The 27728-nt window shown below is 41.4% G+C and overlaps 1 protein-coding gene across 8 annotated transcripts in view; it reads right to left on the reverse strand.

Moving 5' to 3' along the window:
* The window catches only part of GBF1 (golgi brefeldin A resistant guanine nucleotide exchange factor 1), a 187512-nt gene that overhangs the window by 2179 nt on the left and 157605 nt on the right, over nucleotides 1-27728 (reverse strand). For 3 of the 8 annotated variants that reach the window (XM_075841620.1, XM_075841614.1, XM_075841621.1), the window contains 10 exons: nucleotides 24095-24248; nucleotides 22149-22371; nucleotides 20073-20233; nucleotides 18959-19205; nucleotides 16063-16268; nucleotides 14250-14400; nucleotides 8075-8205; nucleotides 7052-7153; nucleotides 3926-4039; nucleotides 1752-1929 (listed from right to left, as the gene is read on the reverse strand). In XM_075841620.1, the coding sequence (XP_075697735.1) occupies nucleotides 1752-1929; nucleotides 3926-4039; nucleotides 7052-7153; nucleotides 8075-8205; nucleotides 14250-14400; nucleotides 16063-16268; nucleotides 18959-19205; nucleotides 20073-20233; nucleotides 22149-22371; nucleotides 24095-24248 (1667 nt within the window). Of the gene's footprint in view, nucleotides 1-1751; nucleotides 1930-3925; nucleotides 4040-7051; nucleotides 7154-8074; nucleotides 8206-14249; nucleotides 14401-16062; nucleotides 16269-18952; nucleotides 19206-20072; nucleotides 20234-22148; nucleotides 22372-24094; nucleotides 24249-27728 lie in introns of all 8 variants that reach the window. The other 5 variants (XM_075841619.1, XM_075841616.1, XM_075841617.1 and 2 more) reach the window with 3 other exon arrangements.

The raw sequence follows: 27728 nt of genomic DNA on the forward strand, positions 1-27728 counted from the left end.
CAACGGATCCCTTGCACAACGGAGACAAACGGTAACTATTTGCACCGCATCCATCATCATTGAAATCAACGGTCATGCAAACGGAAACCTAAGGTTTCCGTTTGTTTCAGTCAGTATTCCGTTCATGGGTTCCCCTGATGGGAAGCTCAGACATGATCGGAGCACTGACGCAGATGTGAACGAAGCCTTAACCGTCTACGTGAAATTGTCTCTTTTGGGTACACGGATTAAATTACCAATAAGAACTAATGAATCCTAGTTGCAGTCTGCAATTATAACAGATTATAAGAAATACCGATTGTCTACTTAAAGAGGCTCTGTCACCACATTATAAGTGCCCTGTCTCCTACATAAGGAGATGGGCGCTATAATGTAGGTGACAGCAGTGCTTTTTACTAAAAAAAAAACGACTTTCACCACTTTCTTAGCGATTTTAGATTTATGCTAATGAGTTTCTCAATGGACAACTGGCCGTGTTTTACTGTTGACCAAGTGGGTGTTGTACAGAGGAGTGTATGACGCTGACCAATCAGTGACCGATCAGCATCATGCACTCCTATCCATTCATTTACACTGCGCATAGGGATCCTGCTAGATCCTTATGTGCTGTCTTATACTAACACATTAACAATACTGAAGTGTTTAGACAGTGAATAGACATTCCACGGGATGTCTATTCACAATCCCTGCACTTTGTTAATGTTTCTGTGGTAGTTACAGCAGAGCAAGCGTAATCTCGTTGTAACCAGTCATTTAGAGCATAATCTCTTGCTCTGCTGTAACTACCACAGAAACATTAACGAAGTGCAGAGATTGTGAATAGCCATCCTGTGGAATGTCTATTCACTGTCTAAACACTTCAGTATCGTTAATGTGTTAGTATAAGAAAGCACATAAGGATCTAGCAGGATCCCTATGTGCTGAGGAAATGAATGGAGAGGAGTGCATGATGCTGATAGGTCACTGATTGGTCAGTGTCATACACTCCCCTGTACAACGCCCACTTGGTCAATAGTAAAACACGCCCAGTTGTCCATTGAGAAACTCATTAGCATAAATCTAAAATCGCTAATAAAGTGGTGAAAATAGTTCGTTTTTTTTAAAATAAAAAGCACTGCTGTCACCTACATTATAGAACCGATCTCCTTATGTAGGAGATAGGGCACTTATAATGTGGTGACAGAGCCTCTTTAAAGGGAAACTCCAGTAAAGCCCAGAGTGTTCCACTGTAATTCTGCAATTGGGAGTCCTTCACACTGCACTTGCTATGAAGCTCCCAAGCACAATTCGGCCGGGTTCACACATTGCAGTAGTGTGCTGCACGGCCAAAAAACTCACATGTTTTGTTAAGAAGTCCCTCTACTACTGCAACGTGTGAACACAGCCTTCACCCAAGCAGGGGATAGTATTTTCCTGCTGAAGATTTTCTTTAACCTGCTGACATTCCCCTAATCCTGCAGCTATTCGCACTAAGCACAGCTAGACACCCAAACATGATGTCCTGCGGAGATCCATCAATGTCACGCTGAGATCCATTAATGTCACGGACTGCTGTACAGAAGGGCTTATATCACATAATGATAGGCATTATTAGTTAAATGTATATAAATATAGCAGCATGGGAGATAGTATTTCCCTACTGCAGGTCATCCTTGTCCGGATGACATTCCTTAGGCCTAATGTGTATTAAGCAGACAGCTAAAAACCACCCTTCATATAGTTCTACTATCATATAAAGAAAAGATATATACCCTGTATTACGGTCTGTTTGAAAAGCTCCTCTCTTAGCCGAGGTAGGAAGCAGTCTATCCTCTCCCATGTGATTTCCCAAAGATCTGAATATCCAGTTCGGGAATCTGCGCAGTGAAAAATTCCAGCGGTGTCCATTACTAGCAGCATATTCTTCAAGGATTCAGGTATTGCCTCCATCTGAAAATGAAACGGTGCAGTGTAGTTACAGACCAATGTTTCCAAAGGATTCTGTGGATAAAGTCGTTGCCATATTGGCCATTGTATTTTTAGCAACTTTAGCCCCCCACTCTCTCTTTTTAGCTGAATGGCTTTATGCTCACAACACGCTCATGGAAAATCAGCGACTGGCAATATGCTAGGAAAGCGCTCATAATGTAGTTAACAACTCAGTGAAAGTAGCAAGAACCTGGAGGTGTACTGCACTATATAGCCTGGGTGGGTAGAATATGGCTCAGGAGCCACCTGCACTTTGTGGGACTCCTCTGTGTCCAATCTCAAACCAGAGTCCAGGACTCCGTGAGCCGGTGCTGGATTCCGGGCACTGGATTCCTGGAACACAAAACATCAGTAAGGGTATGTTCACACGAGGGCGTCCGTTACGGCTGAAATTACGGGGATGTTTCAGCCTGAAAACATCCCCGTAATTTCAGCCGTACCGGCATGTGCAGGCGCTTGAACGCCGCGTCCATTACGGCCGTAATTAGCGCTGCTATTCATTGGAGTCAATGAATAACGGCTCCAATTACGGCCAAAGAAGTGACAGGTCACTTCTTTGACGCGGGCGTCTATTTACGCGCCGTCATTTGACAGCGGCGCGTAAATATACGCCTCGTGTGAACAGACAAACGTCTGCCCATTGCTTTCAATGGGCAGATGTTTGTCAGCGCTATTGAGGCGCTATTTTCGGGCGTAATTCGGGGCAAAAACGCCCGATTTACGTCCGTAAATAGGCCGTGTGAACATACCCTAATACTTTCCAGACTGTTTCAGCGCGAACTGCATTGAAGTGGCAGCCAACTGGCTGATCGCATGCAAGTTCCTTCTCCGGCCCGCATATTTGTATGGGCAATTCTCTGACTGGCATGTTTTAATGGGCACTGCAATAGTATTAACTACTGAGTGGGCAATGTTAGGAAATATTTTATGGATACTGCTATGTGGCAAGCATTATATTATGGGTATTTCTATGTGGTAGTCTTATTTTACACTTCTATGTCGTTACAGTCACTTTCCTCCGTTTGTTTGCTGGAAAACAGTCATCTAAAAAGGAATTCCATTGTTTTTTTGGGGGAATTGTTTTGATTGATAAAAAAATGACCTCTCAAGTTTTTGCATGACAGGGAAATTAATCAAAACGTAAAGACATGTGCAATTCTATTCTGATTTTACCACTAAACTGGCACAACCACCTGGTCCACACTCCCTGATGGGCACAGAGGCGGGGAATAGCTACAAAGGGGCACCATTGTGTAGGTAATGTGTGACCCTAATATGGTACAGTCTGCAGTGAGCGCTACTATTTAAAACAATTCTGGATGTCCTTTGCGTCACTAGCTCAGGGCACTTAGGCTGAGAACGCAGGATTGTCATTTGGTTTTAAGTATGGCTGGTTCTGAAAGTGGGGTTAGGGTAGGTAAACGGACAAAAACTTGATGTGGCGCAACACGATTTGTTCCATCATTGTGGCTCCCAAAAGGGAGTTCACGGTCTACCCCTACTATATACTTTACTTCGCCCCATTCTAGTCGCAGACTATTCTTAAAGCGAGTAAACATGTGGAAAGTTAAGCAAGTCTCTGATATAATATTAAACATGAAGTGGGTTAGAAAATTTACGCTGATCTTTGCCACAGCGTGTGAATCAGGTTTTGTAAAACCCAATTCCTCTGCATTGTACTGTCATTTTCGGTGTATTTTTAGTGCGGAATCTGCATTACAAAATCTGCAACAAATACTCCGCATCTGAACATACACTTAAAAATCTGCTGCTCAAAATGATCCATTTAAAAAGAAAATTGGAAAAGTACATTAAGATTCTTTTCTTCTCTAAAAACATGTAAACGTCACTTCCTCCTTCCAGATTTAACCCTCCCCCTTCAGCACTACAGACAATTTGCAAACTGCAAAAAAAAACAAATAAATGTACAACCTAAAAAACGCATTCCTACACATACCAGTAGGTCACTTGAGCCGGCATGCATGTACTTGTCCATAAATTCCAATATAGTTAACCACAGTGCTGCAAATGTGGTAAGAGACAGCAAAGGAGACAGATGCTGCAGGAAGACCTAAGGGGAAGAAAACAATGGTGACTACAAGGCAGAAAAGTAACGGTACAAACAACATCAGTCTAAGTGTATTTGGAATCCATGACAACCGAACGCACAACTAATGTTAGTCTATAGGTCTAAGCACGCTGCCATATATTTATAAAGTGCTATTTCTATATGGAGTCCACATGGAATCACAGCATGCGCTGATGATTATCAGATGCCTTAATGCAAGCAAAGATCTCCCCCAGAAGAAAATCGGATCCATACAGTGTGGTGTGCTCTATTGAAACTGCACTAAAGCTTCTTTTTCCTGAATGAGGTTACATGGAATGCACACAAAAGACAGACAGAACAAATCCTGCCGGCCACCTGGGACTGAATCAGGGCTTTTTGCACACCTGTATACAAATTTATGTATTTTTATGCAGTGTGAACGAGTCCTAAAGAACTTTGGTTGGGGTGGAGTTTGTAGACGTCAGGGAGGACTAAAGGATAAGGACACACACGTATCCATGCCGGCATGTGCTTCTAATGCAAATCAATATGGTGTATAAATGATTGTTAATGTCTGCACATTTTTTAAAGGTTAATCTGCTGTTTACCTGCAAGTACGTGCAGACACTAACAAGCATTTAAGCAGCAAGCAGATTTGTGGTAAAACCTCAACGTCAGCTCAGTGTTTGGCCGTCGGCTCGGCTGCATGGTGGCCGCTACGTGTGTACTTATCCTAAAAGAAGTTATGTTCAAGTAGACTTGGGTCACATGACAGGCCAGTCATCTGTTAGCAAGTAGGGGAAATTGCTAAATTATGTATTCTAAGAGGGCCGGAAAGGGGTGGAACTACGAATGATTAAATGAGCATTCATTCGGATTAAAGGGGTATCCCAGGATTTAAACATTTATTGCCTATCCTTCGGAGGAGCGCCGTGGCCCCTATAAACAGCTGATCGGTGGGGGTGCCGAGAGTCGGGACCCCCACCGATTTAATACTTTAAGATCCCAGATGAAAATCAGGATGAACACAACGCAAGATCTAGAATATAACACGATCGAATATGGTTATAGAATAAATATAACCCTCAGATGCAGAATGTATTTATTACACTGATCTAAATTGATTGGCAATTACCTGCAAATGTAACCACAAATACATCAAAGAGAAGCAACAAGTAGCTTGGTGGTACTAGAATCCTTTTAAGATTGAATTAAGAATAAAAATTACAGAAAGATTATAATTATACTGCAGTAATATACATATATTTGGTAGGTCTGTTGGATTATAGAGGTTCTACATTAAATTAAACAGTGTTACATAGTGTGAAGAATAGGGGTGAGGATGGGGCAGGCACAGCGTCTATATCTACACTATATGGGCAAAAGTATGTGGACACCCACCCTAAATATTGAGTTCAGTTGGGTTAGGCACACCGTTGCAAACGGGTGCATAAAATCAAGCACACAGCTACGAATAGTATGGGTCAGAGTGAAGTGCTCTGTGGACTTTAAACGTGGCACTGTCATAATATGATTTGTGGCAAAGAGGGCAGTTTGTGAAACGACTGATCTGCTCTTGTCAACTAAAGGTGCTATTAATGTAACGTGAATGCATTCAGCAGTAACAGCAGCTCAGCCACCAAGCGGTAGAACATACAACTCTCAGAGCAGAGGTGCTGCATGCTGAAGCACGTGGCGCTTAACGGGAACCTTTAACTTTGGAGCCACTAGACGACCAGCTGGGGTTTAGTGTTCAAAACCTGCCCACATCATATCCGGTCGTTTAGGCAATAGTTAGCAAAATAACTTACAAGTTACCGAGAGGAGTCCTGCGGCAACGGGCGCATGTGTAAATGAAGCCGAGCACTCCTCGCATGCCTCCAATGCTGGTCCTGAACTAATCCCAGTAAATTGTAAATGACTTTACTGTTGCCTAAACGGACTGTTTTGATGTGGGCAGGTTTGGAACACTAAACACCAGCTGTATATTGACAAGCTGGTGGTTTTGTGGCTCTAAACCTAGTGACCGGCTTCTATTGAAAATCGCCTTTCCTCTGTTGTACCATTCAATACACCGTTCTAATCTACCTCGTGACAGCAGCACAAGGACTGTGCGATGGGAGCTTCATGGAACGACTTCTCATGGAACGACTTCTCATGGAACGACTTCTCATGGAACGACTTCTCATGGAACGACTTCTCATGGAACGACTTCTCATGGTCGAGCAGCTGCACACAAGCCTAAGATGTACATTGCCAGTGTTCTCTGGAGTGATGAATCACTTTTTTTTTTATGGACAAAACTCGATCTGGTGGATGCTAGGAAAACATTGCTTGCCGGTACCTAAACTGTAGGTTTTCAACTTCGGGGTAACAATTTGGGGAAGGCTATTTCCTGTTCCAGAAGCACTGTGCCCCATTGCACATAGCAAGGTTGATAAAGACATGGTGTGAAGGAACTAGAGTAGCCTGCACCCAGCCCTGACCTCAACCACATCAATTGCCTTTGGGATGAATAGAAATGCTGATTGTGAGCCAGATCTTCACATCCAGCATCAGTGCCTGACCTCAGAAATGCGCTTTTGGCTGAATGGGCACAAATTCACACAGACACTCCAAAATCTTGTGGTAACCCATACCAGAAGAGTCGAAGCGGTCATAGTTGCAAAAAAGTGCCGAATACAATATTAACTGCCCTGGTTTTGGAATAAGATGTCCAACAAGCTCATACAGGTGTGTTGGTCAGGTGTGCACATATTTTTGGCCATATAATGCATGTCTAATAGAGCCACCAGCACACGTGGCTATAAATGTTATGCTTGCACATTCCTTCTCCTTACAAGCCATTCCAAAAAGAAGTGGTCTTACGGAGTTTACATTACAAAGTATGACCACTCCAATTGCTCACACTGGGTATCCCCGTTTTATTTTATTGTACACTTAAGTTCGGTATTGCAATATATGCAGACGGTTACATGAAATATATCAATGCATTCCCTATCAGCACGCTTAATCTTTTACAGCTCAACATACTTTAGAGAGTAAGGTAGAGGCTCTCATTCTGGTCTCCTCCATGCCTCCCACATCAGCAGGGCTAATATTCTCTAAAAGCTTGGTTAACAGTGGAAACAGCACCTATTTTAGATCGGAGAAGAAATGGATGAGAAGAAACAAACCTTTATTAACGGTGTTAAAGACACTACCATTACATGTTTGTGTGTATTTGTTTTCAAAAGCATTCTGCATTTTCAAGAAGTGACAACAACAAAATGTGGGTCATATATTGTTCCAAAGAGTGGAAACTTACAGACCCCAATACTATGTCAGTTGATAGAGGGGTACAACAGAGGACAGTGTGAGTCCCTGTCTTTTTATCAGACCTAGAGTCAATGGATTGGAAGTTAAAAAAATGCATATAAAATTCTACTATTTAACACAAGTAACAAACAAAAGAATATTACACAACAGGGTGGTATAAAGAAATGTAAAGGCTGGGCGGCAGTATAAAGGCAAGTTAAAGGCTATGTCAACCGTTGCAACCAATTTTTTTTTATGGCTTTAAAATGAAAAACGATGCAACTTTGCAAACCTCTTAACGTGAACCTCCAGTTATAAAAGAAAAACAATTATAATGCAGGAGTGTGCAATAAAATCACTTTTCTAAAACATTGTATTATGTAATATTACTGTCACACGAGACCATTGGAAGCTGTAGGATCCCTGTAGCAGTTTAACAGCAATAAACTTTAATACAATGATTTAGAAAAACTATTATATTGCAACCTCCTGCACCAGGCTTTTAGAAATGGAGGTCTGCTTTAATTATTCTCTTACCGTTTCGTGTATACAGGTCCTCCTTGGTAACAGGCTACAACCACGTCACAGATTACTCACCTACAGCACCCAATATCGAGTCAACTGCCCAATACCTGCTATTAAATGTCTTTTAGTCTCCATTATTCCGCATTCTGAGTGAAGCCACAGGAGTAACAGTGGTGACCATTTTCATTACCGATGAATCGCACATTAGAGGTCATAGTACAGTTTTCTTCTCACCTTGTTAAAGCAAGCTTCCCATTCCAGTGCATCTAAGGTCTGTAGATCATGGACTAAAAGTGCTCTCTGCAGGTAAGTGAGAGCTTGCATTCGGACCTGTCGTCTGGCATCACAACAGAGCCATGCAATTCCTATGAAGAATTATAAAAACAACAGACTTTAGGACCAGAGAAGAAAACACACCTAAAATACAAATGAGAAACATATGTCACAAAAAAACCCCCAACACAATTATGCCCGACTGTAGTACCACATATAATTATTATTAATACCACACATTGCCAGTCCAACTTCAAGCTGAATGGCTAGTACATGCCTGACAGTCCGGATTCTAGGCACATTTTATTCCTAGTGACCAGTCGCTTAAATGGGTTTTCAGGCTGCAGATCACTCAGGTCTTGAGCTCAATGTACATTTGTTAATAAATTGAGGGGAAAGAAACCACGCTGTTTCTACGTTACTGACACATTAACCACATTATTGTAAACGTGGAGAACCTCAATCTCTGTTCACACTAGCATCATGGCTCTAACGGACAGCTATGCTGTATCCTTTTCAAAACAGATACTAGCGAATCCTGAGGGACTCCATTGACATTAAAGAGGATCTGTCACTGGTTCTAATAGGCTGATCAGTGCAGTGGGATTTGTTTTAAATAACGTTTATTATTTTGAAAGTTATGAGCATTTTTCTAAATATGCTAATGTGCTCTAATAGCCAAATAGGAGGTGACTCTTCTTTCACTCTGGGGGGATGTAATGTTTTCTGTATGACGCTGTCCAATCGGCTTACAGCTTCTCCCCCTTCACTGCCCAGCAACACAGTGTGATCATATAGTATACAGCTTCAATTCCCGACTGTGTATTCAACTGGTGATATCTCCGGTTGTGTCACAGCTAGAACTGCCATCCAGTTAGACTCTCATCTTTCATATGCCACCAGAACCGCTGTTTTAGGTAAAGTACAGCCCAAGATATGGCTGTTTGAAGTGATCCCCCTTCCCTCCAGCCTCAGTCTCTCACACTGTGTGAAGCAGCTTCATGCTGATAGGACAGCGTCAGAGGCTGTGAGGAGGCTCCACCTCAGGACAATCGCTGGTGTTGATGCCCACTTGTTTAATAAAGACTCATTAGCATATTTAGAAAAAAGCTCATAACTTCTAAAATAATAAACGTCTTGGGACACAATTGTCACTGGCATTATCAGTGTGACAGCGCCTATTAGATTAGCTGGGAGATTGGGTATTACTAAACTAGTGAAAGAGTCCCTTTAGGCTATGTTTTAACAGGTAATAGGTAGGAGAAGACCCAGCAGGCTGGCGGGCATTGAAATAGCAAGAAAAAATACAGTTTTGCGGTTAAGCAAAAAGAAGTGCCTTTATTACCAGCCAAGCTATAATGATATGTATAGGTTAAAACATAACTTTTATTAATTAGGGTTAAATATAGTTAGGACACACAAGAATGGATTTAAAATTTAACCAAAGTTCACTGACAGTTGTGAATTTTGCATCAGTCAGATGCAATCAGTATATGATATAATCTGTCTATGTATGTGTCACCTACGGCGTCTGCAGAACGCCGGGTGACACAGATGAGTAGCGTCTGTATCTATGTCAGTGAAAACTCTGAAGTTTTAAAATTAATGACGAAGCCCCCCCGACATGTTTCGCTGCATCCGCAGCGTCTTCAGGGGTAAATGGGGCAACTGAACGGCGCGTGGAGGGTCCGTCCCTCTTAAGACCTCGGGCCGCCATAACAGTGGGCGTAGTAGATAAGGGACCAATCAGAAGGGTTGATACTATCCAGTCATGATACGCATGACGACCGGCTTGGTCAGCCATACAGAGACTAGAAGAGAAAGTGCCAATCACGCAGGAGCGGGGGCGCCTGCGCGGTCGGCATTGAACTGCGGTACGGTGAAATTAAACTAAGTGTGAGGGGGCAAAGGCTGCGCATGTCACCACACTTAGAGAATCAGAGGTGAAAAAAGAGAGAGAGTGAGTAAATATTATCGGCAACAAGCTTAAGAAAAACTGTATAGTGATGTGTGTTGACAGTATCTCTGCACAATATATGGAAGAGACCATATAATAGTTTAGGATGATGCTAAATATAATAATAATGTTGAGATAATAAAAGAAACGCTCAATTATAATAAGGGTGTATATTAGGTCACTTCCAATAGATATAGGAATGTGAAAAGATAAATTATATAGAGTGAAAGAGGAGGGAAAAGGGGGGGGGGAGGGGGTGAGGGGGGAATGTAATGTAGTGTGATGCTGAGAAAAATGATAATGAATGTAAAAATAAAATGTGATGCTAATGAGTGAAATTGACTAATGTGAAAAAAAAGTTATATTATAAGGATTGTATTAATTAATAAAGGAGAGGTATAGGGATAGATATCCTACATTGTGAATATAAGGTCCTCAAAAAGAAAAAATCTAATAAAGATATTAATGGCATGGACAGGAGAACATTATAGATATAAGAGTAATAGTAACAAAGATTGAGAAGACGGACATTGTAAATAATCCATAAGGCTAGAGTAGCATATAGGATACGCCGTATTAATAAAAATTCTGGAGTAGTGTCCATATTGTCTGAGTATTAATTCATAAATATCAATAATCATTAGCTGTAGAGTCACAGATTTACGGAAATGTATATAGATGGCGATCAGAGGGGAATTTTCCCAAAACAAAGGGGGAAAATAAAGAGAAGAAGAAAGGTAAGGGTTAGATTGAGGATATAGAGCCTATCAGAGAAAAGCTGTATAGTTAAAGCCTTCATTTAGACCAAGGGGGCTCAATGAGCTCAACCTGTGAATCCATCGGGCTTCTTCTTGAAGTAATTTCTTATCCAAGTTACCAGCTCTAGGTCCCAATTGTAATTGGGTAATTCCCCAAATTTGAAGGTTCTTAGTATTTCCATTATGTATGGATCTGATGTGTCTGGAGAGTGGAGTGTCCTCACCAATGACAACTGTGCTGAGATGTTTTGAGATCCGTCTACGTAGTTGCTGTATGGTTTTACCCATGTACAATTTGGGACAAGGGCATTGTATCGCATACATGATGCCAACCACTAAGTCCTTCATTAATCCTGTTGATGGTAAATCTTATACCATCAAACAATTCATCAACTGCCAAAGCAGTGGTGTTGTTTATGCGATACAATGCCCTTGTCCCAAATTGTACATAGGTAAAACCATACAGCAACTACGTAGACGGATCTCAAAACATCTCAGCACAGTTGTCATTGGTGAGGACACTCCACTCTCCAGACACATCAGATCCATACATAATGGAAATACTAAGAACCTTCAAATTTGGGGAATTACCCAATTACAATTGGGACCTAGAGCTGGTAACTTGGATAAGAAATTACTTCAAGAAGAAGCCCGATGGATTCACAGGTTGAGCTCATTGAGCCCCCTTGGTCTAAATGAAGGCTTTAACTATACAGCTTTTCTCTGATAGGCTCTATATCCTCAATCTAACCCTTACCTTTCTTCTTCTCTTTATTTTCCCCCTTTGTTTTGGGAAAATTCCCCTCTGATCGCCATCTATATACATTTCCGTAAATCTGTGACTCTACAGCTAATGATTATTGATATTTATGAATTAATACTCAAATATGGACACTACTCCAGAATTTTTATTAATACGGCGTATCCTATATGCTACTCTAGCCTTATGGATTATTTACAATGTCCGTCTTCTCAATCTTTGTTACTATTACTCTTATATCTATAATGTTCTCCTGTCCATGCCATTAATATCTTTATTAGATTTTTTCTTTTTGAGGACCTTATATTCACAATGTAGGATATCTATCCCTATACCTCTCCTTTATTAATTAATACAATCCTTATAATATAACTTTTTTTTCACATTAGTCAATTTCACTCATTAGCATCACATTTTATTTTTACATTCATTATCATTTTTCTCAGCATCACACTACATTACATTCCCCCCTCACCCCCTCCCCCCCCCCCTTTTCCCTCCTCTTTCACTCTATATAATTTATCTTTTCACATTCCTATATCTATTGGAAGTGACCTAATATACACCCTTATTATAATTGAGCGTTTCTTTTATTATCTCAACATTATTATTATATTTAGCATCATCCTAAACTATTATATGGTCTCTTCCATATATTGTGCAGAGATACTGTCAACACACATCACTATACAGTTTTTCTTAAGCTTGTTGCCGATAATATTTACTCACTCTCTCTCTTTTTTCACCTCTGATTCTCTAAGTGTGGTGACATGCGCAGCCTTTGCCCCCTCACACTTAGTTTAATTTCACCGTACCGCAGTTCAATGCCGACCGCGCAGGCGCCCCCGCTCCTGCGTGATTGGCACTTTCTCTTCTAGTCTCTGTATGGCTGACCAAGCCGGTCGTCATGCGTATCATGACTGGATAGTATCAACCCTTCTGATTGGTCCCTTATCTATTACGCCCACTGTTATGGCGGCCTGAGGTCTTAAGAGGGACGGACCCTCCACGCGCCGTTCAGTTGCCCCATTTACCCCTGAAGACGCTGCGGATGCAGCGAAACATGTCGGGGGGGCTTCGTCATTAATTTTAAAACTTCAGAGTTTTCACTGACATAGATACAGACGCTACTCATCTGTGTCACCCGGCGTTCTGCAGACGCCGTAGGTGACACATACATAGACAGATTATATCATATACTGATTGCATCTGACTGATGCAAAATTCACAACTGTCAGTGAACTTTGGTTAAATTTTAAATCCATTCTTGTGTGTCCTAACTATATTTAACCCTAATTAATAAAAGTTATGTTTTAACCTATACATATCATTATAGCTTGGCTGGTAATAAAGGCACTTCTTTTTGCTTAACCGCAAAACTGTATTTTTTCTTCCTTTAGGCTATGTTCACACGGAGTATTTTGGGGGAGGAATATCTGCCTCAAAATTCCGTTTGGAACTTTGAGGCAGATATTCCTCTCCCTGCACGCCGATTTTCGCAGCAATTATCGCGCCGTTTTTCGCCCGCGGCCATTGAGCGCCGCGGGCATAAAACAGCGAGATATACGCTTTCTCCTGCCTCCCATTGAAGTCAATGGGAGGTCGGAGGCGGAAGCGCCCGAAGATAGGGCATGTCGCTTCTTTTTCCCGCGAGGCAGTTTTACTGCTCGCGGGAAAAAGACGCCGACGCCTCCCATTGAAATCAATGGGAGGCGTTCTCGGGCCGTTTCTGCCGAGTTTTGCGACGCGGTTTCCGCGTCAAAAAACTCGGCAAAATACCCCATGTGAACATAGCCTTAAGGAGCCAGTCATGTTTCCTTTGGGGTTTTGGGTATTTTCGTGAGCAAAAATAGCACCGCAGACTGACCTATTCTTAACAAATACAAGAAACCAATGTTAGCAGAGGGGCAAGGGGCACATGGGCATGTTCACTGGATTGGTGGGATTTATAAGAAAAAGAAGCCAGAAGTCACCAGACAATCTATAACTTTCTAAATATGTAAAAGAAAATGTTTCACATAGTGAATGAACTACTGTTTGCAGAATTCCAAATCATTATAAGTACTAGTATGCTCCAGTTTTTTTATAACTCAGTAGCAAGCCTACAGCTTAGGCTCTGTTCACATCTGCGTCAAGGCTTTCCGTTGCTTTGCTCCATCACAGGAGCGGAAAAAGGAAAAACCAGAGCTACTGTATCCTTCGCATGACAGAGACCATTGACTTTAACAGGCTGCGTCTTGTTTCCGTCATTTTGCTGGACAAAATAGTGCAACATGCTGCACGGCAAAAACGAGAGACCCTACAACAGCGGCTACTAACCGAGCCTCTGACGCAGATGTGAACAATGCCTTAAACATGTATATAGTGGTTACATTAAAATAAGAAATAATTCACAAAACACACAATCATTTTAATTTAAAAATAATGTACATAAACCACTCATAAAACAATGTCACAGAGCCCAGTTAGAACATAGGTAAACCATCCCCAATCAGCAACTCTCTAATAATAGAACTCTTATGACAATTCAGGTTTGTGTCCGGTATTAATTGAAAGCACTCAGAGTGGCTACAGATACTGTAACATGCCAAATAATCTGTACAAGATTTGCCAAAACTTGACTTTAAGGAGCTATAGGTGATCTGGAGGGAGGTTGCTCACCTTGCAGCAATGGACACCAGCAATTAGACCACAGTGTCCTTGAATCGGCTGTGATCTTCTCTCCTGCAGTCTCTAGATGGCGCTGTTCCTCTGCCCAAGAACTGTAAATTGTGGCAGCCCTTGTGTGAAGTGTGTGCATTAGATCAAGAAGCTAAAATAAACACAATGAGGTGATGCCATCTCTGAAAGAAGTCGTTAGATGGAGGTCATAAAAATACTTAAATATTGTGTAGCACAACGCACAACCATACCCTGTTCCTGTCTACAAACATTTAGTAAGTTAATGCGACACAAAAAGATGTAAAAATCTTTAACTTGACACTTAACGCAACACTGTGGCAAGAAACTTTAATTAGACTTTTTCAATGGCTTTTTTTTGTGTTAAATAATAAGTTATCATGCTGCAGCAAGTTATCCGTGTCAAGGTAAAGTTTGCATCATCTATACAATAAATAAAACAGTATTTCCTAAAATTTAAAGGGGAATTCCCATAATCAATATTTATGTGATAAATGATAAATACCTGATTGGTGGGGATCCGACTGCTGGGACCCCCAGTGATCACGAGCCTACTTTGCCTCTCCTGGGAGCCCCATATGAATGGAGTTTTACTGCACATGCTTGGCCACCGCTCTATTCATTTCTTTGAAGCTGCCAAGGGCTATCTTCACCAACCCAATAGAAGTTAATGGAGCGGTGGCAGAGCATGTGCGGTACCACTCCCTCCACATGCGGCTCCCAGGAACGGCAAGGTAAGCCTGGTCTCGTGGTCGGTGGAAATATGGATTATGGAGAATCCTCTTTAAGAACTCAAATACTCGTGTGCACTGTACACACTTGTGGCGTGCTTGATGAAAATCTTACTAAACAAATTTAATTTGGCCTACAAAAAAATATGCACATTCCACAGTCTCATTCAGGCTATTCGATCCAAAAACATTTGAACGTGTTTTACAGTTAACAAATAAGGAAAATACAGTCATTTCTTCCACAACTATTCCTACTTTCTACATAACTTTACTGTAGTGGCGGATAAGTAAATATGGACATTCACATCTGCCTCTCTAATGCAGGCCATGTCCTCCTCCATGTAAAGGAAGAAAAGGATCACAGAACACACACCAGAGGAGAAAAGCACGCGTACATTGAAGAGGTACAGAACTAGTCCCAAAATATAGAAATAGTTGACCACCACTGAATGGCAGATATAATGGTAGGATGCTAAGAAAACAGGTATCCTTCACCAGGACCCCCACCGAAGCTATGCCCCAGAAGTATGCAACTGTATGCCAATACAAGTGCATACATCGGCCATTGACTCTCATTAACATATTTTTTGTATACAGTGGTTTTGAAAAGTGTAGTGGAAAACTGCGCTTTCAATACAGTGGAAGCTGCAGGTCCCTGATGTATACTGGTCAAAGTGGAAATATACTCGATTGCCAAATAGATACTGTGCACCACAGATGTGCTATGAAAGAAGCTTAAGAAAAGATGCCAATTTGCACCGGTCAAAAGATGGCAGATTTTTTTACGCAAAACATCATTTCAGACCACAGGACACAGAATATGGATTTGGCCTGAAAGTCTATTATTCTGCAGTTTTCATAATTTATCGTTAATGGAAATCATGAAATTCATCATATGGGGTTCTTGAATGCAAGTGTTTAGTCAATCATATAAGTGATGGAAAAACAAATGATTTCACACCAGAATATGGAAAATAATTTCTTGAAGAAATCAAGTTTTCTTCCCAATAATTCAGGGCAAAACGGGAAAATATGAAGGAGGAGGAAAGGCCTGCCATACTTACATCATGACTAACCTGTAATGACACAGTGTGGTAGCTGGCGGGCACGCTCTCATCCTCCTCATCATCGCTATGTGAACGGTACTGCCGTTGATTCGAGATCCTGGAGCGACGCACAGGATTTTCCTTTTCTTTACTTTTCTTCTTGAAGCGATTAGCTTTGCTATCATACTTGTGACTCTTTGCTCTCTTCTCCTGTGATTTATACCCTTTAAAAGCAGCAAGAAAATTTTTCACGCCAGAGAACTAAATGACTTAACAAATGGATGTGACCAAACTGAAGCGAATAAATACTCACTATAAAATCTATTTCTTGTAGAGTTTATTGGGGGACACAGAAGCCAAGGGATATAAACTCTGCCACCACGAGGCTAACACTAAGGGCTCATTCAGACCAGCGTGTTCTGCATTCGTGTGCTGTCCGTTGAAATAACGGACAGCACACGGACCCATGCAAGTCAATAGGGCTATTCAGACATGTGCGACTTCTCACGCAGCGAGTGTCCGTTGCGTGAAACTCACTGGATGTCTTATTTTGGTCCGTATTTGTAGACCTTGCCGCCCATTGAAGTCTACAGGTACGTGAAAAAAACGGAAAGCACACAGACGACGACCGTGCACTGTCCGTGTTTCACGCATCAGTTGCTAAAGAAACGCAGAGAAATTAAAAAGAAAAAAAAAAGTAAGTGCTCGCAGAGGAGAATCACGGACGTGAAAACCGGATGCCACACGTAAAGCACACTGATGAGGAACGGAAAGCACACTGATGGCACACGGACATGAAATGCAGGAAATACAGTCCATTTTTTGCGTACGTAAATTGGACACGCTCGTGTGAATGAAGCTTAAGAAACAAAAAAGTTGGCTCCTCTTATGCAGGCTATACCCAGTCTACAGGCGCTGAGGTAATCTGTTCATTCCCAGAGGTAGGAGATCCAAAAAGAACATATGTCAGATAAACCAGAAAAACAGAAGTACAAGAACGCCAAAAAAAGTGCAACATAAACCTCAGATCCCGTACTCTGATACATCGGCTTTCCGGAAAAAGCCGAACAGACACGAAGCAGCTGAGTGCTCACACGAGCAGTTCAGCTGCTTCATTCTAGAGATTGGTGGGGGTCTCAGTGCTCGGATCCCCACCAATCCAAACTTCTGACATGTCTCTATGACATGTCAGAAGTTTGTCAAATGTTTAGCTACACTTTAACAAGACGAGGGGCAGAGCTTTTCTGTAGCCTCCAGAGATAGACCGCGGAAGCCTGGGCCTAAATTAGTGGAGTCTGCCCAAACGAGAACGCCATCAGAAGCACAGGGGCAGAGCAAGCAGAGGGGGAGGCTTTGCAAAAGAGGAGAGCATCCATCTCTAAGGCAAGAAACTCCACAACAGCTTGGATTTGAGAGCACCCATAAAGCAGGGCTTGTGAGCAGTGCAAAAACCTAACAGTGGTAGAATACAACATACAGTAAATACCCTACAAGCAGATGGAGGGGGGCTGCTCCTCTCGGGATTGCTATGAAAAGGCAGTAGGGAGGGGGATCCATACCTAACCACTCTGATGCTTCTGTCTGCGCAGAGCTGGTCTCTGTTGCCTCGCTGCGATGCTCCACACTCTGGTAGGGAGGCAGGGGTGCTTGCTGCAGAGTGATACCACTGCTAGGGGAAGCAGGACAGCCAGAACTGTCCTATTCCGGTCCAATCTGGCCGTCAGCGAGCACGGTGAGACCGTGTACTTTCTTCAGCACTGTTCCCTGTACTCGCATTGGGAGAGGAGACAGGGAGGCCCAACCCTCCCTGTTTCCCCAGAGTTGAAACAAAAAAATTAGACCCAACATAATGGGTAGCAACAGACCTGGAGAACCCAGATCTGTGTCTGCCTCTACTGACCCCAAGCTAAAACGTATTAGTTCAGTTCCTGTAGAACGGGTACAGTCTGCAGAGGAGGAGCCTACATTTTAGTTTTAGTTTTAGCATCCTAGTGACAGAGTCTATACCAATGGTTCCTCTGTCCCCAATGGTACGAACGAGAAATATATATGCAGATATAGATACCTTTTAACGCAGTGCTGTCTATAATAATTGAAATATTTTACCTTCATACTAAGAATCAAACATGCAAAATGCACATTCTCAAACACAGGTTACAAAATAACCATTTGTAATTGATTGTAGTGTCTATTTTATTATCCTCCTTTTTTCTTTCTGCCTATGAACTCTCTCCTCTTTCCAGTTCCTTTCTTAACCATCTGCGAACTTCCATTTTTACTATGCCCTCTGCATCTAGTGTGAGGTCTTGTAAGCTCAAATGCATTCATATGTAAAACAATACGATGATGTATGTAGTATAAATGCAGCTGCGTTTTTAGGCCCTCAGATGCCCACACTATACTAATGCAGCTCTAGTTATCCCAGTAAGGAAGGCTGGTGCTCCACGGCTACGGTTTGTGGCAAGACTTTCCAATTTTAACGATTGGGCTACCGCTGTGGTCCGGAGGAATTCGTTGAGCTGCGTGCAACTTGGTGCTCTTCTGTAGACGGAAGATGATAAAATTGGAAAGTCCCACAAGAAAAAGTCTCAGTGGAGCCTCTGCCCGAGCTGCATGTCCCCTTTGCTGTTGCAGATATATGCATCCTAATGAAGAACACATAGAAAAGTTAGGTATTTAATAAAACTAACCACATAATTAACTATATGGTTCCAGCAACCAGTAGTTTGGATGGATTTTGTTGTATTTAAAGGAGATCTACGCTTACGAAAAATGTAGAGAACCTTGACCAAATAGAATCTATATTTGGATGCTAGATTGAAGAATTGTGTATGTGGGACAGAGCACAATCCCCAACAAATCACAGCTATTTGGTCAGTTAGAAGAAAGAAGCCTAAGTAACACTTACACACACCTCCATTAAGGCTCGCCTCTACGAAGACCCGAATTGTCTTCACACACAACTCAAAGTTTTCCGGTGTGACGTGTGCAGCATCACGGACAATGAAAGACAAGGATTCCACACTTTTCATGAGGGATTTAGTGTCATGTGGGCCAAAGTCCAGACCAATTGTTAAACTGTACTGGTTTATTGGAGTGTTCGTTGCTGGCTTGTTCATGGCTACTGTCATTTTAGAAGTATCAACATCTTCCTTTCCAACCTGCACAGAAACGAAACACATACTCTCACATCAAACAAGAAAAAGGCATGTTAAGACTCAAAAGTTGTGCATTATTTCATTATCTCTACATTCTTCTACTTTAGCAAGAAAATCATATTACTATATAGTGTTCGGTAGGCTGGAGCGGTGTATAGGGCAGTATAAAGGCCCTATTACACAGTATACGTTTTTACGTTTAAGGGGGAGTTCACACAGAGTTATTTGAAACCGCGTAAAAAAACTACCAAAATCGCCTCCCATTGATTTCAATGGGTGGTGGAGGCATTTTTTTTGCAGCGAGCGGTAAAAACTGCTTGCGTGAAAAAGAAGCGACATGCCCTATATTCGGGCATCTTGACATCAATGGGAGGCAGACAGACCGTCTTTTCGCAGCGCTTTTTGCAGATGGAATTTTGAGGCAGATTTTTCTGCCTGCAAAAAACTGTGTGAACAGGACCTATGGGTATAACAAATCTATATATATTTATTATTTTTGCTGACTTTTATTAAATGTTATTTAATTTTAAAACAAATGGCATGTATGGTCTTTTTTTATGTTGGTCAGGCATTCCTAGATTTGCTCGAACAGGATCAGCACTGGTCTACCCGTGTACAGTCGCCCGCCCCGGCAAGTGGAATTCCAGGGTGGTGATTGTTGTTCAAAGGAAGGGGTTTTAATGGGTGGGGGCAAAGTGATCTCTGATTCCTGCAGCAGATAGGCTGTAAATCACAGCTCCTGTTCCCATGAGCTCACTATCACGTATGTGGAGATGCAGTGATAAACTGTACAGTACATGATATTTCAGAAAGGTGTTAGGATTCTGGTCCTAAACGGTTTTATGATGGAAAAAAAGTTATTCTGCTTACCACAAGCCAGCCGCTGTTAACCATATCAACGTCAGTCACTGATCTGTGCATCTTGGATTGCTTGCTGTGCTCTGTGTAAACCTCAGAATCTGAGGTGTATCCACGATCCAGGCTTACATCAGTGGAGTGATAAGAAGAGACTTCACTGTCAGACTGAGCACCTAGTAATGAACATACATTTGTAACTGCAAAATTTCTCATATCTGCCTAAACACCTAATACTGTGACAGGAGTTTAATTACAGTTCTTCAATCATTCTCTCCCCTGAAACGCGCCGTCAAGAGAGCATTGCGATGCCGCCATACACATAAGATGGTAGGCCAGTCCCGATGACATCAGCCAACATACATCTAATGTGTATGGCCAGCTTAGGGGACCGGTCACTATGTCATATAAGTTGAACTGGTTTACTGACCAGAATAGCGCAGTCTCCTTGATTCCAGAGATATGGCCCACTGTTGTGTTGGCTCCCTATATGTGAAGTTTCTGCAGTTAGCCAACGGGGTGGAGCTAGCTTTCCTGCCTCTGAAGCTGACCAATCAGCGCAAGTCAGTTAAGGGTAGTTCATGCCCTGTTGGCGAACTACAGTGAATTAGCATAGATTGAGGGCCATATCTCTGGAAAGAATAGAGGGGGTGTACAGGGAAAAGAAAAACCAGCGCTGGGATCACGGTGACCGCACTATTCAGGTCAGTAAACAAGTTTCACTTATATAACGTAGTGACAGGATCTCTTTAAGTCCTATGAGAAGATGAAGATAATGTCTAACCAAATGTCATAAATACATAGCACTTTTTTAATGCATGCAACAGTTCATAACGCCAAAATACATTTTATTTATTTTCAAAAGGGCTATACAACTAGGTATATAATTTACAATTCTTCAAACATACAGGCCATACACATGGCAGGTTACAAAGAAAATGGGGCCATTGGCAACAATCAAAGTAGCCGTTCTTCATTACCATTTTTACAGTTTTTCTCAATTTTAAAATTCAAGGTAGTCTAGGGTAGTGAAAGGGTCAATGTTAAAACTTAGGTTACTCCTGGAAGTAGAGCCCTATGTTCTAGGACATGGGAGCCCTGGGCAACAGTCCAGTTTGCCACCACCTTGACTTGCAGCAATACATACAAACACACATAGGCATACTTTAAAGAGATCAGGTAGGCAAGAACATTTTGTAAAAAAAAAAGGAATAAAATTATGTGAAATTCACTTCAGAAATGGTTGCTTATTTAAGGTCGCCCACTCAAAAGTGCAACAAAAGGTGGGCACAGCTCTAAAATTATACATGAATGGAAATATGTATGGGAAGTTTCATCAGCAGGCTTAGTAGAGAAACGTTCACTAACATATTAATCATGAGAAATCAACTTGTGTTTCTGTTTCTCAAGTACTGAAGAATGATTGCCAGGTCAACAATAATGTAACTACAGCTACAGGACTATCTGTTAAGACCTCTCCCTATTCACCTTAACAGAGGTACTGTCCCAGAAAGAAGAGGGAGAAACAGTGGTTGTCATAAAAAAAAGAAAACAAAAAAGTCAGAACGGTCATTTCCTAGTTACCATCACGTTAGAAGAATGCATTCATTAAAATGTCATATTTTGTAGAAGTACATAATGTTTCCATGTCTATATGTCTCAAACATGAATCGATATCCTCTAGACATTATAGTGATTAATAGGGAAAACATTGTGCAGACCGAATACATGATCTCTTAAGCGGATTGCCATCGTTAATTAGGACTCTCGTCTAAGCCGGCTTAGGACCACTGCTCAGATAGGCGCACATTATATACTTTTAGAAAACAAAATTTTGTGGAGTGGTGATAAATATCTACTTAATGAAATGCTCGTTACCTCTCAGTCACACCACAACCTATGATATTAAAACCCAGCATGAACATTACAGGCTGTAAACATGGAGAACAGCTGAACCCATTTAATTTTATTAATGGACTTAAGCAGCATATTTATTTTCTTCATCTGGCCTTCACTTAATTCAGAGCCGGCAGAAAACAGCTGCTTATCTCTCCGAGCATTGAATTTCATTAAAGCACATCCTCCACGTACCTGCATCATTATCGCTTCTGGTTGTCACCTGCAGGGCAGCTGGCGGCTTCACTCCTGCTCCAATGCACTCCAGCAGGCAGAACAGCGTGTACCAGTCATTGCTGGAATGGATGTTGGCAGCATTGGTCTTCAGTAGGTCGTGAAGGCCAAAGGCGACTTGACGACTCACCCTGGACAGGACACTCGGCTTCATCATTAAAAGAATACGGAGTGATAGGAGAACCTGCGGAACAACCACAACTGGCTTTTAAAATCTGTAATTTTTCCACAGCCAATAGCGACCTTGGTCACATGTTACATATATGTAGGATCATCACCCTGTATTAATAAACACACAAACATCTAGTTTCTCCAGCAAGGTTTTGCATATTTGTTAAACTAGCTTATGGTCTTTAATTTTTTTTGAGTGACAGCTAATAAAGTAATCTAGAAATACACCGGGGCTTGTGCCATGTCCTTGATCATAGCCGGAGATTAGGTTTAGATTTCTGATGACTTCAAATACATATAGGCCCATAACTATCAAGGTATATGCGCTTTCTTTTTGCACGTTTTACTTTTGTGCTCTCAAAAATGCTGAATTAGAGGCCATGCAATATTTGGACATCAGACGCAAATGTGTTAAAAACATATACGCTGCACATGGCAACAGCATAGCATACATGTATAAAAATACAACCAACTTTGGTTCCAACAGTTATTGTAAGAAAAAATTGCATTAAGATTCAACTTTGTGACTAAAACGTGCATTCAATCAGACCGCTTATGCAACAAAAATGTACTCTGCAAAAAACTAAGTTGTAAGGAGTGTGTTTCATACTACACGTCCTGGTTCACCGGAGCGTGTGTTAAAGACGCGTCAATACCACAGGAATGCACCAACACATTTTTGCATCTAAATCAAATTGGGGAGGATATCAATTTCCATCCCCGATTCAAACTCTAAAGTTGCGTTAACACATCACGTTCAAACTGCTTAATTTCGTAACGATTCTGTGAAAGTAGCTGGCTTGTGAAGACAGCCTAACCCTAATAGATACACCCAAATCTCAAACGCCTAATCCAATGCGATAACGTAGACTGATTTTTTTTAGTGTAACTGGTTGGAACTATTATTTATGGGGACCGTCGGTGGGTGAAAATCTTTTTTTAGACATTTCTCTCTAGTCATAATCGTTATCACTATAAATGTAGCGTGCGACGGGGGATCGCTAAAGATGTGGTCTGCGGATTTTAAGTTAAATGTCGTGTACGCACAAGATAGTGAGTAAATTGTATAAACTTTATTAAATGTTTGTGTGTGCGCGCGTGTTTTGTGCGACATATTTGACATATTTTTTTAGCTTTAATACAAGACCTAGATTGCAGCTCTAGCCGCAACCTATCCTCACCTAGAGCCATTAGTAGCAAGGACGTATCCGATAAGTTTTTGGCTACTGAAATACGCTGGAGTAAGACGTGCTACATTTTAATAGGAGACGCAAACCTCCTAATAAATTTGGCGCATCTTGAGCTGTCTGTGCACAACAAACAAACCTACCTCAGCTATGAACTGGCATAGAATTCCGCTATAAATTATAGTAAACTTGTCAGGGCACAGATGGCCCCCACCTCCCAAGAAAAGTGGCAAGAGAGGCATAAAATAAAAAAAGTTGTGTGCGCCAAAGACTTCAACTTTTTCCCACCTGGATCAAATCACATAATAAGTCTTCCCCAGTATTTATTAATGATGATTCTATGTCCTAGGCTTGACAAAAGGATTCTACTAGATATTCATATACGAAATAATAAGAGATGAATGTCAAAAGCTAAAGGACAATGTTAGGATCATAGTCATTACCTCATGACTGCTGGTTCTGATTATGGGTTTTTTCCCAACATAAATTACATTACCACCCGTGACTGCACAATTGAGAGCCAAGTCCAGGTCTATTATAATAGTGTACCTGTGAACTGATATCCTCACGACGCAACAGTCGTATAGCAAGTCGCAGCAGTCCTACTACTGAACGCTCAACAAGGAAACAGTACTCCACAGCATGTGCACAAAGATGGTAGAAATGTTCTCGCACTACTTGCCACACACAGCCAACACGGTCTCTTTTTAAAGGGGAAGAAAAAAAAAATTACATTTTAGTGAAACAAAACAGAATAGCAAAAAAAGTAGCTACAAATGGTAACAGAATTTATGAACACACATTACACACTGTCTATTTTACATTCCATTAACCCCTTCAGGACCAAGCTCATTTTGGCCTTGAGGATCAGCCCCATTTTTTCAAATCGGACGTGTTAATTTATGTGGTAATAACTTTGGAATGCTTTTACCTATCCAAGCGATTCTGAGACGGTTTTCTCGTGATATATTGGACTTTATGTTAGTGGGAAAATGTGGTCGATAAATTCATTGCTTATTTGAGAAAAACACCAAAATGTCAAGAAAATTTGCAAAAATTATGATTTTTCTAAATTTAAATGTATCTGCTTGTAAAACCGATAATAGTACCACCACCCAAAATAGTTACTATTTACTATAATCGTTTTTTGAATGTGCTTTAATTTTTCTAGGACGTTACAAGGCTTTAGTAGCAATTTCTCACATTTTCAAGAAAATTTCAAAAGGCTATTTTTTCAGGGACCAGTTCAGTTGTGAAGTGGCTTTGAGGGGCCCATAGATTTAGGCCCCATGCATATGAACATGCTTTTGCGGCCACTATTCCCCCAAAAATCCACGGGAGAATTGCGGCCTCATTCATTCCTATGGGCCCATGCACACGTTCGTGGTTTCCACGGTCTTTGCATGGCCCAGGAGCCTGTCCCGCAGAAAGAACGGACAGGTCTTATTACGGCTGTGTTCTGCGGTCCAGGCTTATAGGAAATAATGCACGTGGCCATATGCACGGCCTGTGAGTTGCGGGCGGCTCGCAGGTGTCACTCCGCGGCCGGCCGACTCGAAAATCACAGCCATGCACATGGCTACGGACGTGTGCATGAGGCCTTATAAAAACACCCAATTTTAAAAACTGCACCCCTCAAAGTATTCAAAACCGTATTCCGGAAGTGTTTTAACCTCTCACGTGTTTCATAGGAATTAGAGCAAAGTAGAGGTGAAACTTACAAATGTCATTTTTTGTGCCGAAATTCCTTTGTAATACATTTTTTTCTGTAACTCAGAAAATATCCCACATGTGGCTCTAGTGTGATAATGGACTGAAAACCCGGCCTCAGAAGCAAAGGAGCACCAAGTGGATTTTGGGGCCTCCTTTTTAAAAAAATATATATATTTTAAGGCACCATGTCAGGTTTGAACAGGTCTTGTGGTGCCAAAATAGTGGAAACCCCCCCAGTTTATTTTTTTAAAACATAGAATTTTCTAATTGTTACAAGGAATAAAGGAGAAATCATCCCAACATTTGTAAAGCTATTTCTCCTGATTACAGCAATACCCCATATGTGGTAAACTGCTGTTTAGACCCACAGCAGGGCTCAGAAGGGAAGGAGCACCATTTGGATTTCGGAGAGCAGATTTTGCTGGAATGGTTTTCGGTGCCATGTCGTGTTTGCAACGCACTGGAGGGACGAAAACAGTGGAAACTCCCCAAAAGTGACCCCATTTCGGAAACTACACCCCTCAAGGAATTTTTCTAGCGGTATAGTTAGCATTTGACCCCACAGGTTATTTTCTGAATGTATTGGAATTAGTCTGAGGATGAAAATCTACTTTTTTCTGAAAATACATAGAATTTTCACATTTTTACAAGGAACAAAGGAGAAAAAGCACCTCAAGATTTGTAAAGCAATTTCTCCCGAGTACGGCAATACCCCATATGTGGTCATAAACTGCTGTTTGGACACACGGTTTGGGTCATTACGGACGCGGTGATACCAAATAGGTGTATTTTTTTTTTTAATGTTGTCATTTTTCTCCTATAATAAAAGACTTAATAATTTTTTTGTCCCAGTAGGGGACTTAAAAGCATGAAGCCATGATCGCTATTCTAATACACTGCACTACCTACATAGTGCAGTGTATTACAGCTGTCCGTTATTCATTGACAGCAAGACTATTAGGCTTCGCCTGCGGGCGGCGCCTGATAGGCTTCCGTACTAGGCAGACCAGGGGCCTCCGGGTCTAATAGCAACCATCGGCAACCCCGCAGCTGCCGATTGTTGCCATAGCAACCATCGTGTGCGATCTAAGCGGTTAATCGGGTGGATCGGAGGCTAGCTCCGGTCCTGGCTGTTACAATACGGCGTCAGCTGTAATGGACGCCATCTTGTTGGCCCTAATAGCAAGCCTTTTAGGCCCATGTTTTGGTAGATAAACTTAACCCCTTCCCTCTGCATGCATTCTGGGCCTTAACGTCCAAGCCAATTTTTTTATTTTAACAATCCACCGCCTTCTATGAACCATAACTTTTATATTTTTGTTCAATGAAGTGGCGTGAGTGCTTGTTTTTTGCGGAAGCAGTTGTAGTTTCTATTGGCACCATTTAAAAGTACCATATAATGTACTGGGAAAATGAAAAAAATAAAATAAATCAAAGTGGTGTGTAATTGGAAAAATCTGCGATTCCTCCATTTTCTTTTGGGTTTAGTTTTTACGTCTTTCATCGAGCGGTAAAAACCGACAAATTTACTTTATTCTGCTGGTAAATAGAATTATGGCGAGATCATATTTATATAGGTTTTTTAATGTTTTACTATTTGTTAGAAAAAAAAAATTTTTTTTTACACATTCTGAAAGACAACTTTAATTTTTCCGTGGATTGAGCGCTGTGGGGGCTTATGTTTTGCGTATAAGGAAATAAGCACTAGTTCAGACAGAAATGTCAAAAAGTAGAAAATTGTGCTTTATATCTTTTCACTGTCAATTGACAGAAAACAAATGCAATAAAATTGCTAAATGTAATTCAAATCTATATCACCCATCTGAAGGTTAGAGTGCTGGAAATGTCCTGGTTGGAGTTCCTTCGTAGTCTTCTCCGTTAGATCCAGGGCTTTAGCAGACAGCAGAGACAACGCACGTGGGGGATTGGCGTCTGACAACGCCTGTGCGATGTATCGGGGAATTGCCTCCTTTCTCAAGCTTATTTTTTGTGGCACAAGCTGTGTTTTTTTCGGTACCACTTTTGGTACATACGACTTTTTGATCACTTATTAAATTTTTTTCACAGCTAAGTTGACAAAAAAAAAAACAGCGATCCTGGCGGTTTATATATTTTTTCTTTACAGCGTTTAACGTGCACATTAAATAATGGTATATTGTAATAGTTCTGACTTTTATTGATGCCAATTTTGTTTATTTTTGACATTACTTAAAAGGAAAAATGGGAAAAGGGGGAGGGAATTTAACTTAATTTGTCACCACAAAAAATTTTTTTTTACACATTGTTTTAGTCCCCCTAGAGGAGTAGAACCAGCGATCAATACTAATGTATTGCAGTATATTGTCATTTAGGCAGGGCTTAACAGAGGCAGAATGAAGGCAGACCTGGGGGCCTTCTTTAGGCCCCTGGGGTGCCATTACAACTATTGGCGACCATCGATTGCGCTATGGGGCCGCTGATGAGCTGTCGG

This window comes from Rhinoderma darwinii, chromosome 11 (genome assembly GCF_050947455.1).
Source record: "Rhinoderma darwinii isolate aRhiDar2 chromosome 11, aRhiDar2.hap1, whole genome shotgun sequence".
NCBI classification, from domain to species: domain Eukaryota; kingdom Metazoa; phylum Chordata; class Amphibia; order Anura; family Rhinodermatidae; genus Rhinoderma; species Rhinoderma darwinii.